The sequence below is a fragment of the Anabrus simplex genome, chromosome 5, assembly GCF_040414725.1.
Source record: "Anabrus simplex isolate iqAnaSimp1 chromosome 5, ASM4041472v1, whole genome shotgun sequence".
NCBI classification, from domain to species: Eukaryota; Metazoa; Arthropoda; class Insecta; order Orthoptera; family Tettigoniidae; genus Anabrus; species Anabrus simplex.
The window spans coordinates 353,910,509-353,928,092 of NC_090269.1; the positions used below are offsets into that span (position 1 = coordinate 353,910,509).

Genomic DNA, 17,584 nt, shown 5'->3' on the forward strand with positions numbered 1-17,584 from the left:
TCTTTCCTTATATTAACACCTAGATACTTACAATAATCCTCAAAAGGAACTTTCACCCCATTAATGCAGCAATTAAAACAGAGAGGACAATTCCTATTTGTGAAACTCACAACCTGACTTTTAACCCCATTTATCATCATACCATTGCCTACTGTCCTTCTCACAACATTATTGAGGTCATTTTACAGTTGATCACAATCTTTTAACTTATTTATTACTCTATGCAGAAGAACATCATCCGCAAAAAGCCTTATCTCTGATTTCACTTCTTTACTCATATTATTTATATACATAAGAAAACAGAAAGATCCAATAAAACTGCCTTGAGGAATTTCCCTCTTAATTATTACAGGGTCAGATAAAGCCTTGCCTACTCTAATTCTCTGAGATCTATTTTCTAGCCCATTCAGTCACATTTTTGTCTAGTCCAATTCCACTCATTTTTGCCAATAGTCTCCCATGATCCACCCTATCAAATGCTCTAGACAAGTCAGTCATGATACAGTCCATTTGAACCCCTGAATCCAAGATATCTGCTATATCTTGCTGGAATCCTAGAAGTTGATCTTCCGTGGAATAACCTTTCCCAACCCGAACTGCCTTCTTTTGAACCAGTTATGAATTCCACAAACATGTCTAATATAATCAGAAAGAATGCCTTCCCAAAGCTTACATGCAATGCATGTCAAACTTACTGGTCTGTAATTTTCAGCTTTATGTCTAAGATACTTTAGAATAAGATACTCACTTGCCAGAAAATTTGCAGTTAGTTTTAACTGGAGGGTTTAGAATTTGAAACTTGATATCATTTGAAATTAGTGAATTAGCAGCAGCTGGAAATTCCTGAACTGTTCATACACGCATGCATGTGTTTTGCCAGTAATCAGGGCAACCTAAACATAACTTTTAACATCCCATACAATTATGCCACTATATATATTTCTCAAGATTTCAGTTTTTTTAATTTTGGAACCTTCCAGTTAATACTCATAGGAGTGAGCTCTCTGTAGGACCTAAGTGATTTTAGCAAAATTCCAAAGTAGGTTTCGACATGAACTCATTGATAATTTTCTTGTTAGACTCCTTTCTCCTCTGAATATCGTAATGTTAATTAGCCCAACATATAACACTCAAGTTTCATAAAAGTATGCCTTGCCATTTCCACATGATAGTTTTATCACACACACACACGCGCGCAAGCACGCATACACGCACATAGATACATACATAGTCCGGCTCCATGGCTAAATGGTTAGCGTGCTGGCCTTTGGTCACAGGGGTCCTGGGTTCGATTCCGGCAGGGTCGGGAATTTTAACCATAATTGGTTAATTTCGCTGGCACTGGAGCTGGGTGTATGTGTCGTCTTCATCATCATTTCATCCTCATCACGACGCGCAGGTCACCTACGGGTGTCAAATCGAAAGACCTGCACCTGGCGAGCCGAACATGTCCTCGGACACTCCTGGCACTAAAAGCCATACGCCATTTCATTTCATACATACATACATACATACATACATACATACATACATACATACATACATACATACATACATATTATCCGCACACTTTATCTTGGTGCATTTGTGTACGGGGTTGAGGAGTAAGGACGGAGCTGTCCCGGTATCGATAGTGCTGCCTGGTGCTGCCAACTGAATGAAAATGAAATCTGAATTGAATCGAGAATATGATCAATAGATATGAAATTTCCAAACCGTTATCATCTTAAGCCAACAACTATGTCACATACACATTATATAACATTATAAAACATTTCTTGATGCGAATCTTGTTCCTAGCATGAATTCTATACTTTGGCTTTGTTGTGTAAACAACAACAGTACTAGTACGTAAAGTGTACACCAGATGTCGCACAACGATGCTTAAGCGATTCATAGTTTGTGTTTCAAAGGTTGCCAGTACGAATCTCGAAGATCGCCGAGGTCGACCGATTCAGCACTAGGGTGTAAATGCACCAGGATAAAGTGTGCGGATAATACATACATACATACATACATACATACATACATACATACATACATACATACTGCACCCGTCATGCCGGGCTCAGCTCGGCTGGTGAGCGAGGATCTCCTGGGGTAGATCGTTCGCTTATTGGATGTGCGGAAATTTTTAAGTGCAGGAATAGATGATGAACTAGTGGCAAATGAAAGAAAGCTAAATAGGTTTCACACATTTATTGCAACTACTGTTCTTCTCAAATTCTACAAATAATTTACAAAATCTAGGAACGTTTCGTATGATTCATCTTCTTTTATGTCGTTACTAACATGGACACTCCATCGATAAATGGAACAGCAAATGCCTGAGTCTGTAAATATAATATTTAGATTTTAGTTAAAAATTAACTAAATGACTAATAATAATTTTGAGATTATCTCTTCCATTAATAATTAAATGATTTGAAAATAAAATTTCCTTCCTCAATGGACTTCATTTAAATCGAGTTTGAAAATGATCATTTTCACTCCTTTCTAAAAATTAAATAAAACATTTTCTCCCATGAAATTATGGTTGAATCGTCTTCAAAAATCAAATCAAATCAAAATCTCTTTATTTGCAAATGAGGTGTCTACCTCGGTGGCAAATGGTACACTAAAATACATTATTGTCAAGCACTAAATATTAAATTAACAAGAGAAGAAAATTTTTCCTATAATACAATATTATACAATTTACGCTAACAATGTTTTCTATTAAACACACAGCTCATCCTTAATAAATTTATATTGTTTACAAAATTCTACTTATAATATCTCCTGTACTACTTACAAATATAGTCAACTGATATACAGTATGTGGAATTACTTCAAATGATACTATACAACTGGTATAACATTAATATTTACATTGCATTTATTTATTTACTTTTTTTTTTTTACCCGTTCTGGATCCTAAGTAGCATAACGACCTGCTGCGTCTTAACCAGAGCCCCTTTTGCCACCACTTTTCAGAGTTTCTGAAGGGCCTTCACAGCTACCGTAGCGGTCCCAGGGCCCTCGAAGTCCCCACTGTACTTCACCCCTACAGGCAGTCCCCTACTTTGGCTGTCCAAACTCCTTAGACCAGAGGATGGAATTAATTTATTCACACACATTTTTTTAAATTTACAATAACCTGCACTGGTCGAATGCCCTCTAACACTTCATTTATTTTCTCTGTTGCTGTTTATTCTCTTCTTGAATATCTGTACAGATTTTGGAAAAGGATCAAACACTACCCCTGGTAAACTGTTCCACTCCTTCACACCCTTCCCAATGAATGAAAATTTACCCCAGTCGCTTCTGCTAAAATTCCTTCTAATTTTATATTTGTGGTCAGTCCTGTCGATATAATTACTTTCCAACTGAAGCCTATCACGGATATCTCCCCATGCTTCTTCTCCTGTATAGGCTCTATATAATCCTGTAGGTCTAGTTTTCTCCCTTCTCTTACTTAAAGTTTCCCACCCAAGTTCCTTTAACATTTCTGATACACTACTGTTTCTCCTGAAATCCCCTGTTACAAATCTTGCTGCTTTCCTCTGCACACTATCTATTTCTTTTATTAGGTATTCTTGGTGAGGATCCCAAACACTGTTTGCATATTCCAATAATGGACGAACCATACTCAAGTAACTTTTTTCTTTTAATTCTTTGTTGCATCCTTTAAGTAGCCTCATTATGACATGTAATGATCTTTATGCTTTCCCAACAATGTCATCAATATGACCCTTCCAGTGCAAATTACTTTCAAATCTCACACCTAAGTATTTGCACTTGCCATCTTTTGGGATAACTACCTCATCCAAAGTATATTCAAATTCAGTTTTAAAGCTCCTGTTTGTACAAGTTGTAACAGTTGATTTGCCTCCATTAACCTTCATATTATTTTCTTCAACCCATTGTTGGATACTTTCAAGGTCCCTTTGTAATTCCGAACAATCCTCAATGTTGTTTATTTCTCTATAAACAATTATGTCATCTGCATACAATCTTATTTTTGATGTTATATTGTTCCCTAAATCATTTGCATATATTAAGAAAAGTAACGGACCGATTATACTACCCTGTGCAATTCCCTTCCAAACTTTCTCTTCCTGAGATACATTATTTCCTACTTTGACTTTCTGAACCCTTGAATTTAGAAATGCTTTTATCCAACGTGTAACCCTTACATCCAATCCTATTCCCTCCAATTTCTTTAATAATATTCCATGTTCCACTCTATCAAAGGCTTTGGAAAGATCTATGGCTATGCAATCTAACTGACCTCCTGAATCCAACTGATCTGATATGTCCTGCTGAAATCCCACTAGTTGTGCCTCACAAGAAAATTTCTTTCTAAATCCATACTGGCTCCTCATGAACCAATTTTTATCATCACATATCCCTCTGATGTACTTCGATATTAAACTCTCCAGAATTTTACAAACTATACTGGTCAGGCTGATTGGTCTGTAGTTCTCTGGTTTCCTTTTATCACCCTTTCCTTTATAAATTGGTATTATTATAGATTCCTTCTATTCCTTTGGTATTACACTATTATTTATGACATAGTCAAAGAGAAATTTTACATAAGGCACTATGTACCACCCCATTGTCTTTAATACCTCCCCAGTAATTTGATCACTTCCTGCTGCTTTTCCTTGCTGAAGCAGTTGGATTTCTCTGAAAATATCTTCGTTTGTGAATGAGAAGCTTCTTGTTTCCCTCTGTCTCTCTCCCTCTCTATCTTCTGTTTCGGTTTCCAACCCTTGACAATCATCTACTGAATCTCTAAATTCCCTACTAAATAGGTTTGCTTTCTCAGTATCTGTTAAATAGTGTTCACCCCCTTCTCTCACCATTGTAGGAATTTGGATTCCTTTTCCTTTTTGATTCCTGATATATGAATACAGCTTTTTCCATTTCCCTTTGTGGTCATTACCCTCTTGAAGTATGCCATTCATATAATTCTCTTTTGCTTCCTTTTTCACTCTATTCAGTTCCCTCATTAGCTGTTTTCTAGTTTCTCTACTCTCCCTACCCTCTTTGATTTTCCTGTTTACTATTCTACATTTTCTTTTTAATTTTCTTATTTCCCTTGTATAATAAACAGGGTCTGAGGTCATTTTACCCTTCTTAACAGGTACAAATCTCTTCTCTCCTTCCCAAATAATTCCTTTAAATTTAGCCCAAAGTGTATCCACGCTACTCCCTTCACTTATCCAACAACTGAATTGTGATTTAAGGTAAGTCCCAAATTCATCAACTTTAGTTTTTCTGTACAATTTCTTGTCTTGTGTAACCCTCTTATTAAGCCTTTTTGGTACGAGTCCTACATCCATTATTACAGCCTTATGGTCTCCTATTCCTTCAATTACCTCAGTTTTATCAACAATTTCCCATGGTTTAACCAAGAATACATCTAGTAAGTTATTGAGACGAGTCGGTTCTTGTACTACTTGTGTAAATCCTCCCTCCCAAATGAACTTATTTGCCACTTTCTGTTCATGGGCTTCACTTGCAGCTCCTTTCCATTCAACTTCAGGCAAATTTAGATCTCCCCCAATTATTACCATATCATTATTATTGTTTTTACGAGTATAATCTATTATTTTTTCAAAGATTTCCATGTCTCTTTCCTCTCTTCCAGGCCTGTATGTTCCTATAATTCCCACCTCCTTCATATTATCACAAACTAATTTTATCCCTAATATTTCATCCCTTTCATCGGTAAACCATTCACGTGAACAGTAAGTTTCCTTCACCAGAATAAACACCCCCCCTCCCTTTTTATCTCCTCGGTCTCAATGATAGACTGTGTACCCTTCTGGAAATACTTCTCTATTACCCACCCCTTCTTTCAACCACGATTCCACTCCTATCACCACATCAGTCTCATAAGATTCCATCAATGTACCGAATTTTAATTGTTTATTTACTACACTTTGACAGTTTACCAGTTTACCTTAGCCTTTAAACTAGTTAATAAATTCCCTTTCATAATTATTCAGTAGTTGATCTTCACACAATAACTTGGAATTTGACATCATGTTAACCTACATTTACCCATTGATTGATAATAATTAGTTATGTCACGCTTACAAATTCTATTTTGTGAATTCAATCCACTGACATGGCCTATACTTATTTATATGTATTCACTAATTAAGACCCTATTCTTCCTTAAAAATGAATAAAATTCATTAAAGGTTTATATTCTGTTAAATAGTGAACCACTGAAGTTGGCATAAAATTGGCCAAAAATCCATGAAAACAGCGAAGAGCATCATCACAAATATGGACTGTAAAATTACAACGAGCAAAATACAGACAAATCACACACACTACATTCACACAAAGATACACGGAAATATTATATACATATTTATACGAATGCTAGCCCTTGATTATTATTTTCAAGTTTATTCAAAGTCGGGGAAATATTCTCATGATGACAATATCGTGGGAAATTCCTCTCATCAACTTGAGATGTGATAGAGCAATGATTATCACTGTATTGAAGAATTCAGTCATACGACGATGTTCAGGGAAAATTTACGAGCAAAAATCATCCAAAAATTATCGACAAAATTGCCTAAACACAGGTCAGAATTAACATTACGCGTACGCGGTTCATGAGCTGCGATATTTATTTTTATCTTTCTACCATAATTGTGGCTCTCAATTAACCTGCGCTCACAACGAAGAAATTATGTCAGGTAACATATTTTCTTCTTAAATTGACTCAATAATGGATGCACAACTTATCCGCTAAATTCTATAATATCCATCTACCAGTCAAATAATTATAATAGCACAGCAAAAATATATAGATGTATCGGTCAGATACTGCCATTTCCCAGGCCTAAATTAATACAAAATGAGCACACATCAATCTTATTCAATAATAATTATTATTATGCTTATGACCTTAGGTGTTCCTTTATGCGATAATTAGGTTAATTTATTTTTATTTTTATTATTATTATTATCCCTGGCGGCGCGAGATCATACATGCGGAAGCTACTGCACAACAATATCTCAGATGACTCTATCGCGCTTGGAATCCAACCATACATTGTATAATCGAGGAATGAACTCTGATATAATGGAATTCACGAAATTACTGTCCCATCTGATCTCAATTCAAGTATAAAAATTATTCAAATAATCCTAGTTTAACGTTGAGGTCGTAGTACTTTTATTTCTCCTGCTACAATGAACTCGGGACAGTTGAAACATTTCTTGATGACATTCACTCAAAACAAGCTAATAGGTTCAAATACACACACTCATTATCCCAAACTACCTTCACCAAGAAAGAAGAGATAGAAAATTTCTAACTAATAGAAATTCTTCTAAGCAAATAAGTAGAGGCTATATCATTACATTTTACATTTTACAAATAGAAAGAAAGAATAACAATGTTTAAATATTACTTGGTGGTGACTGTCGATCGTAGAACTTGGGTTGATGACCTAGTGCATTACCGCGTTACGCACCATCGATCCTGGTCTTGCCCGTCTGAGCTGCTTCACATTCTACTCGTTCATTGAGGACATGCTGGCACGCTGGAAACCACACCATTCATATTGTAGGAAGACAGGCATCTTGACTTGCACTCGAACCAATAATCTCCTCTGTAGAAGTTCTTGCGAAAGCTGAAACTGAAAATTAAGTCTGAGACAAGTCCAAAACACACACCGCTGTTTGACGAGATGGAAAAGCAACTTATCTTTTGATATCTTCAGTTAATTGTAAATAGAATCTGTGAATGTCTGAACTGCTATCTGTAACATGTTGGAAGCTCTAAATAAGACGAAGTTCTCCAGTGAGCAAAGTGCGTCTTTTCACGTCTGTAGTTGAAGTCAGAATAAAAGAATAAAACCCCACTCGTCGCATTCAGAGGTAGAAATCCAGGGTAAAGTTTCCTTAGGAAAATCCATAATTCACCGTCTTAAGACAGGGGTGCGTCTTCTCATTATACACGATTGGTCACTTCATTAACTTCACACGAAATTTATCACCTGATTGGCTGCCATAGTCAGACGTCATATAACTTTGCTAGTATTGATCGAGTGTTAGACACATATTTCGCCTGATCACGTGGTGTTCATGGCTGATTTGAAGGTCATCTGGCTAGCGGTATCTGCTTGTTTCCTCTCGCTCGCTCTGAGCTGGGATTTCCATGCACCTGGTAACTGGTTCTAGTCGACTCAACGTGCTAAAGCTCCCTTCCTGGTTCACGAAATAATGTTCCAATTCACAGTAGAAATAAAATATTCTCCCTTAAATGATTTTTACCACTTTTGAAGGGGAAAATAAATACATACATACATACATACATACATACATACATACATATGTACGTACGTACGTACATACATACAGAAATTTAAATGGATCTGGAAGTTTTCCTTTTTTTTAGCCATACAAAATTATTGTTTTCATAACATGCAGCCAAATGTAAATGTTATTTATAGAGACTGAGAGCTTGAGTAGCAATGTGTGACATTGTTGTTTTCCTGTCTTATATAAATAAAAATGATTGGTACCTAACATAAGTAAAGCTTACCATCCTCACAAACGTATGTGTGCTGGCTGTTACAGCGGCTATCCAAAAGGTATGCAGAGTTGTTGTTATCTCGATATACACTGAGACAGTCATGGACTGGTCTTGTAGGAAACCTTATCCACTGAGGAACAAGCTTATTCACAATGTCTGACCCAGTAACTGGAGATGCTGATGGTGTTAAGAGTTTCTGTCCAGTGTGATCCCACTCCCAGTGACTGTTTGACATATGCCCACCAATCCATACATCATGGAAATCTGAAATAAACACCAGCATTGTATTTTTTACAATTCATTACATTAATTTGTTCTAAAAATGTATTTTTACACATCAGATGTTTAGGGAAATGTCATTTCATACTAAAAAATATATGAACTATTATGAAGTCCGAAACTACACATGTATACATACTATAGCTCTCATCCATCCCTGTAATTGGCTTTATGTTAGGTGCTCGAGGAACCATAACTAAATTTTTGTTGACTTTTGCAATACCTTTTGGCTGAATAGAGATTTCATCTGTAACATTACCATTACTACTCTCAAGAATTCCATCATGACCTTCAAGAACCATACTTGCAGACTTCAGATAAATGTTTCAAGTGCCTCACTCTTTTGCCTACTCTTATGTACTTCATACTATCTTGTGTAGGGTTAATCCTTTCATCTATATCTGTTATTATGTAGACATGACATGGGCTCATGCCGAGTCATGAAAGTAAGGTGAAAGTCTTTACGTTTCGCAGAGAACTTTGCTTCGCATCTTCAGAAGAAAATCTTGACTGTTCCCAAGGAACTCTTCTACGTAATGAGGGTTTGAATTTAAGAATATTTTACCATTTAGATAATTGTATTGGTACTCTCGTTTGCCACCAGGTGGCTCGCTGTATGCTGGCACAGCACTCCAAGCGGGAGCAGATGACAATATTAAGCACCAAATGAGATGTTCTATCACACCGCGCATGCTTGAGAAGAATCAGAGAGTATATCAGGGGAAAATGTGGTAGGAGAAATAGAAACTAATAACATAAAAGTAACAAAAGACACCAGGATAGAATAGAACAGAGCTGAAGAATGAAAAGAAAGTATGTGCAGATAACCAGCGGATGATGATGATGTGAGAGGGTGTGAGAGGGGGCAGGGGTGCATATCCGGAGTACACACATATGAAAGTATGGCAACAACACGTAACCTACGTAAATCCTTAATGGCTGGCAACCACATATTAGTTAATTGATACGCAGTGTCCCTGTTGAAAGTGTTAAGATTTTTACGTATTTCCACAGCTTCCCGTATAATCCGAGACCTGTAGTGTTTAGTGTGAGTAAGAGCTCGAACATCTTGGAACATGACATCATGACCCGATGATAGCTAGCTATTGCCGACTTGTCTGGCTGGTTGAGGCGGATATTTCTTTGGTGTTCCTTGATGCAAGTCCCAATGGACGGGCATGTTTGGCCAATGTATATCTAGCTGCAAGTGAGTTTTGTACACCCCAGGGTGTAATAGTGGAGACAAGTTGTCCTTGCTTTTATCTAAAACTACGAGCAATTTTAGTGATGGTACCAAGCACGGTTTTTATATTATTCTTGCAAAAGGCCTTGGCGATTCTGTCTGTGGTGTTGTGAATGGAAGGCAGGTAGGCATTCCCTTTACTTCTTTTTTCTGTGAGCTTTGATTAGTTGTCCCTCTGAGATGCAAGGCTCTATGAATCTGTACATTGTTGTAACCATTACCCTTGAACATCACTTTGAGTATGTCCATCTCCTCCTGGATATTTGATGGCTTACAAATTTGTGTCGCTCTCATGGCAAGTGTTGTGAGAATACCCTGTTTTTGTGCCAGGTGGTGGTGAGAATCTGCATTGAGGTAGCGATTTATGTGAGTAGGCTTATGATAGACGGTATGTCCTAAGGAGCCTTCCGGTTTCTTTCTTAATTGAACATCCAAAAGAGGGAGGCATCCATCCAACTCCATCTCCATAGTGAATTTAGTTGAAGGATGTTGCTGATTTAAGTGGTTTAAAGACACATGGAGTTTCTCAGGACCTTCTGTTCATACCACAAATGTATCATCCACATAACTCCACTAAATCATAGGTTTGACGGGTGCTGAAACAATAGCCTCCCTCTCAAAATGCTCCATAAAGAAATTAGCCTCTACCGGGGAGAGTGGACTTCCCATAGCTACCCCATCCATCTGTTCATAAAATGGCCCACCCCACAAGAAATAACTTCAAGTCATGCAGTGGTGAAATAGCTTAGTAATGTCCTCAGGGATCAGATGCTCAATGATGGACATGACCAAGTCAATCGGCACTTTAGTGAACAAGGATTCCATATTGAAACTCACCAGAAGTGCATTGGGTTGAAGGGTTATGGTAGACAACTTATTGACAAAATACAAAGAGTCCCTAACATATGATTCAGTACGTCCTATATGTGGCTGAAGCAACTGGCTTAGGTATTTAGCCAAAGCGTACGTAGGAGAACCTATTGTACTAACAATTGGTATGAAGGAAACATCATCTTTATGGATTTTAGGTAGTCAATAAAATCTTGGGGGCACTGCGTCCCCCAAAGTCAGATATTTAGCCTCCTCTTTTGAAATTGAGGATTGCCTTAAGAGCTTCACAGTGGCATTGGACACACGAGTGGCACGGTCACGTGAGCTCAGACTGTAAACAGGCTCTGACAACATAGCCGAGATTTTGTTCTTATACTTGTCAATGTCCATTACCACCATCAGGATGGTCAGTTCAGGGTGATCTTTAAGTTCCTTCAGAGCTCTCCTCTCACCCTCTAGTTAAATTAGGTGTGGGTACAGCAGCAGACCTTGTAAGTCTCAAACATTTCTGTCATACTTCCTCAGCCTGATCCATAGGTACTTTGTGGCTGCCTCAACAAAAGTAATTACCTCTTCAGTGGGAATTTTAGAGGAAGCAACAGATAAATTAAGTCCCTTAGCTAGAACTGCCATTTGGTTCTCGTCCAAGGATTTCTTGGAAAGACTGACGACAATTTTGCTAGCATCTGGGTTCATGTGAGAGACTGCCTGTTTTTGAGTCAGTCAGAGGAACTTATATTTCTGTCTGAATTTTCTTTCAGTCTGTATAGCCATAATGCGATCGAAAGACAACCACAATTCCTGTGAGAGAGTGTTGCTTAAAAGCAGATGTAAGTGAACAACTATAGCTTGCTTTACAGTGGACTTAAGAGCCTGCAATCATACTAAATTCTCCAGGCTGTATGACTGGTGCCATGTGTTATAAGCATCCTTCTTTGTCCTGGTTGCCTGTTGCATATCATCATTCCACCGCAAGGTCCGCTTGTTAATAAGGCATTGAATTAGTTTGGTGACACCTAAGGTGGACATGGCACATCTTGATGGAGTCAGACTGTGCATTTCAGCTATCTTCTACCGACGACATAGTAGAATTTGAGACTGATTATTTCAATGCTGTTTTGAAGGAAGCTCGATATTCTATAGTACTAGTAACCATGATTTAACACACTCAATCTTTGTGGTGGGCCAAACAAATACATAATCTATATGGACTGTAGCATCTAGTACAAATAGCTGGTGTTGAGGAGCAATGCTGTCATATGGGATTACTTCTGTATCCTTGCCAAAGTCTCTTCATCTCATCATCCAGCAGTCAATTTGGGACAGTTGGCTTCCACTATAGTAAGTGATAGAGTGTGATTTCCACTTTCTATAGAAAGGTGTTGTTAGAGACAGATCCCATGCTTCAGAAAATTCTAGGAAAGTCAGAATGATCCAGAAAATATTGTTAATGAGATTCCTAAAATTTTATTTCACAAGCAAAAGTTTGTATAATGTTTGATAGAATGAAGGATTTTTATGGTGATTGTTGTTTTAAGGAGCAAAACATTGTGAATATCATCCCACTAGAATGACTGCAAATGAAGGTTTGACATTAAGTTCTCTTATCTAAAAAGTAAGAAAACGTTTTCTTTAACATTCTTTTTCCCTAAGCTTTTCAATGCTATAGCCATGCTAAAATGACAGAACTCTTGAGATTACAGAAATTCAGAAATATTGGGCATGAAGATCACTTGGATGAGTAGCCCGCTAGTGTACGAGCAAATAGGTACTGGTACACCTACCACAAATAAACTCTGGCTGACAGTGCCCTATCAGCGGCCCCTTGGCCTAGCTGTGGCAGTGACTAGGCTACTAGGTTTGTATAAGACACTAGCTTACTCCTCCAAAGTAGCTATAGTCTTCTTTTCCTACCGCTTCTCCCAAACCCTCATGGAGTTGTGGTTGTGCTGTGTTCCACATGTAGATTTGGTCCTGTTTTATGGCCAGATACTCCGTAACTTCGGCATTAAATGGGATAGATTAGTTAGCTCTATGTATGACCACTTTTGCACCCAGGAATTAATCTGGTACTCATTCTTGGAAAAGGCTGAGTGAACCTCAGGGCCAGGTGCCTCTCCAAAAGTGGAAGCTTTGTTTCTAAAATTTTTGAGTTCCTGACAGGGAATTGAGCTATTTTCCTTTTGGGTGATTCGAGCATGCCTTTACCGGCTTGGCTAGGGAGCTCCTAAATATCATAGTACATGAATATACCATATAATCTCGAGTACCACCTGCACTGTTTTTTCGAAAATATCACTTCCAAAATTAGGTGCAGGGCTTATTTAAAATTTTGGGAAATTCATCTTTCTGAATGCGCGCAAATCGGGCATCACCGCCAGCGCGGCTTGGCAACAATGCTCTCTCCGCTCTCAGTATACGCTACTTCCGTGCTTGGCGTCAGTCTCACGCATGTTCTCGGAGTATCAACATGAATTCCACAAAGCGTTTGCGATCTTTTACTGCGAGTGAGAAACTGAAATTAGTTTGGAAAGCCAAAATTATTGGAAATTGTGCCGCCGGTAGGAAATACGATATTGATGAGTTGTGTATTCGCTATTGGAGAAAGAAGAAAAATGTGCTATTAACATGTAGTGGTGATCGTAGAGCTTTTCGTGGACTGAGTGTACAGTTTCCAGAAATTGAAAATAAACTTTATATATATGTGACAGAAAGGCAGGAATTGGGATATGGTGTGTGGTTGTGCTGTGTTCCACATGTAGATTTGGACCTGTTTTATGGCCAGATACTCCGTAACTTCGGCCTACGACGAGAAGTTATTGTTGTTTCAGCATCACATAATTCAGTTGCAGAAGGAAAATGCATATTTGCTTTCCCAAATTGGCAATGCAGATCGGACACCAGTCTACTTTGAAATGCCAGTGGACAGGACTGTGAATGTTAAGGGTGCAAAAAGTGTTACCATTAGAATAGGTGGTGATGAAAAACAACGATGTACGGTAATGTTCTGTATTCTCGCCGATGGAATCAAATTGCCGTCATACATTGTTCTCAAGTGAAAGATGCTTCCCAAAAATCTACCCGCTGGTGTTATCGTCAGATCTCAGAACTCTGCCTGGATGGACAGTTCACTTGTGGAGGGCTGGGTAAAGTGTGTTTGGCAAAGTTGCCCTGGTGCATTATTGGGACAAAAGAGCTTGCTTGTTCTCGACAGTTACCATGGCCACACAACAGATACCGTGAAGAAATATATCCAGGATGAGAAAACCACCCTAGCAGTCATTCTGGACGGTATGACGTCTATGCTACAGCCGCTGGATGTCTGCATGAACCGTCCATTTAAAGCAGCCTTGAAACAGTTCTATACAGAATGGATGGCGGCTGATAATCACACACTGATGCCTACTTTTCGCATTCAGCGCCCGGAAGTTCAGCTGCTGTGTTCGTGGATTTTGACAGCATGGAATCGTATCCCTGGAGACCTCATACGTAAGAGCTTCAGGAAATGTAGCATTTCTAATGCTATGGATGGCAGCGATGACGACATTTTGTGGGAAGGTGATGGTGATGAAAGTTCCGAAGTTGGTACTGATGATGATGATGATGAATGAACTCGTTGGATATCGTTCTGGAAATGTCTGTTTACTTTTATTTGTACTTTCTAATCATTTTATGTGTGTTAGGAAAGATTGTAAATAATTTTTACTTCACTTTATTTTTAAATTTTCTCCTTTCAAAATAAGGGTGCGGGTCTTATTCGGTGGCGGGTGGTATTCAAGATTATACGGTACTTTCAAACACAACAATTTTCAACAATGTAACTGAAAACCATTCCACTAAAGCATTCACATGTACATTCATCTTGATTATAGACTGCTATGCCTTTTAGTACTCAGTCTGCAAGCATCTGTGAATTTACTAAATGCGTCCACAATCCTCTATTCGTAACTAGCTCTACGACCTTGTTTAGTTCTATACCTCTTAAATCATTAGAAACCGAGTCTATCATCATCATCTTGGCCTCCCTCTACTACTCTTACCCTCCATGGTCAAGTTTGTTACTCTCCTAGGTAACCTATTCTCCTCCATTCACCTCACATTACCCTACTACTTTAAAGCTGGTTAGTATGAACACCTTCATCAATCAAGTTCATTCCTAACCTATCCTTAATCTCCTCATTCCGAGTACCAACCTACTATTGATCCAACCTGTTTGTACCAGCGATCACTCTCGCAGCTTTTATGTCTATTACTTCTAATTTATGAATAAGATATCCTGAGTCCACCCAGATTTCACTCCCATAAGGCAAAGTTGGTCTGAAAACAGACCAGTGTAAAGATAGTTTGATTTGGGAGATGACTTCTTTGTTACAGAATACTGCTGATTGCAAATTTAAGCTCACTGCATTAGCTTCCCTGCAACTTAATTCAATCTCATGTACAATACCTCCATCCTGGGAGAATGCACATCCTAAGTATTTGAAATGATCTACCTGTTCCAGCATTGTATTCCCAACCTTACATTCACTCCTCTTTTGTTTCTTACAAACTGACATCACTTCAGTCTAGGAAAGGCTAATTTTACTATCATACTCATTGCACCTATTTTCAAGTTTCACGATATTAGATTGCAAGCTTTCGGCACAATCTGTCATTAAGATCGTTGGCATAGGCCAAACTGTTCACTACATTTTCAGACAAAACAGATTTGAAAGAAAGAATTTCTGCAAAAAAAGAAAACAGAGAGAGAGAGAGAGAGAAGCTAAACATAAAGATGTGACTTTACCTCTTGTCCCATTGACAATGAACCTTAGTTCATCATTGTCTGATGCCACAGCCAAATAACCTTGCATAGCTCTACAACTTTCAACAGCAGTACTCCAGGTCACATGTTTGTTCACAAATACATAGCGATGTCCTCCAAAATATTCCACAATACTGGTGTTCTCATCAGAGCCAGCTAAAAAGAAATTTACATAACAGTTTCCTCACAAACCTGAAAGAGCATTAAAAAGTTATATCGGAAATTTGGTTGAATCAACAAAACATTCATTTTTAGAAATCAGCTTTTGTGCTTAATTGGTTTAAACCTTAATTGCACATTCTACTATACTTGATCACATGGCACAACCTGCTAACTTCATCATGGCTAAAGACTGAATTTATTAATCCAATTCTGGTGAAAGCCAATGGATTCTCTCCTATTCTTTACATTTCTGAAAATTACTCAAAGAAATTGGAATCTTAATAAAAGTCAATTAATCTCCAAGGTTTGCAGTGTTTAACATCAAGAAATTACACTGTGCAGGGGAAATATTGTCTTATTTATTTGATTCACATGCAATAGACTAAACTGTGTTCTCATGTAATCACATCTTGACTGCTCCAAGAACATACTTAGAATTAGTTGTTATTGTATCATACACATACTTCGTCTGCACCTTGCTGTCAGTAAAAGAAAAAAATGGATGGGACACTTTCATCTGGCCAATCCAGTCTCTCTTTCCTTGTGATATTCCAGCACAATTGCAGCATCCACATATTTGCAATGCCTTTGCCATTTGTTGTGGTCAAATGTGCCTTCAGGTGTGCTGATGTTTCTTCATATCTGCCATAACCCTGTCTAACCAGCATTTCCTGAGACTTCCGCATGGCCGTCTTCCTGCAGGGTCCATTGTCAAAGCCATGTAAGCAGTCAAATCCACGTCACTTCATACAACATGCCCGTATCAATCTCAGCTGTGCTTCCCGTATCTTCTCTACGATCGGAGCCATACCCAAATGCAGACAGACTGTCAGTCTCATTTTATACATGATCCCATCATATCAACCTAAGACTCCAATGTAGCATTCACATCTCCATCACATAGAATGCCTGTCTTTGCCTTGATGTTGGCAGTCAGCACTCAGTTCCATAGAGGGTAACAGAACAAACAACAGCCTTGTATATTTTTGCCTTGAAGCTTTCTGGCCAATCCAGTAAGTTACAGATTTGATAATGTATGTAGCTGCAATTCTTATGAAAGCATTTTCTAAAGATATTTGTTTTTTGTACAAGTAAAACAGTTATAGTTTGCACAGGTGTATGGAGGATTTTTGTTTTGGGTGGGGGTGGGGGTGATCAGGAATTGAATTATAGTATAAGGACATGCAGAGAATGAATATTAAATACAATGCTTTCTCTGCCTATCAATAGTGAAATTTCTTTAAAATATCTATGAAGCTCAGGAGTGATATGATAATTTATTAGGTCAACTGCAATTGTAAAAAGTACAATAGAATTTTACACCCAAAGCTGGTACCATATTTTTTATTATGACTGTTGTATGTTATACTACAAATACACTACTCAGTCTCCCTAAATACAAGAAAGAGCTTGAATCACAAAGAAAGTATTCATTGAATTTAATTGAATAATGCAGCAAAACATTCAGTACAACTTCAAATTTCATGTACACGTATTACAAATATTCAATATGGCTTCCTTTTGTAACACAGCATATATCTCACTTATAAGTGATTTCGCCCCAAATTCTACAAGTCATACCATAACACTGTCAATGGTTGCTACTGTTTCTCTTTTCTGAACTCTCAGTTCATTTACACTCACTGAGAGAAACACTTCAACTTTAACATAGCCCCAAACACAGAAAACAAAGGGCATCAGATTGGGTGAT

At 37.9% G+C, this 17,584-nt stretch overlaps 1 protein-coding gene across 1 annotated transcript in view; it reads right to left on the reverse strand.

Annotated features, from left to right (window-relative positions):
• Positions 1-17,584, reverse strand: part of LOC137501004 (C-type mannose receptor 2-like) — a 96,674-nt gene that overhangs the window by 55,578 nt on the left and 23,512 nt on the right. The window contains exons 5-6 of the mRNA XM_068227833.1: positions 15,694-15,867; positions 8,564-8,818 (exon numbers count right to left, since the gene is read on the reverse strand). Coding sequence (XP_068083934.1) covers positions 8,564-8,818; positions 15,694-15,867 — 429 coding nt within the window. The remainder of the gene's footprint in view (positions 1-8,563; positions 8,819-15,693; positions 15,868-17,584) is intronic.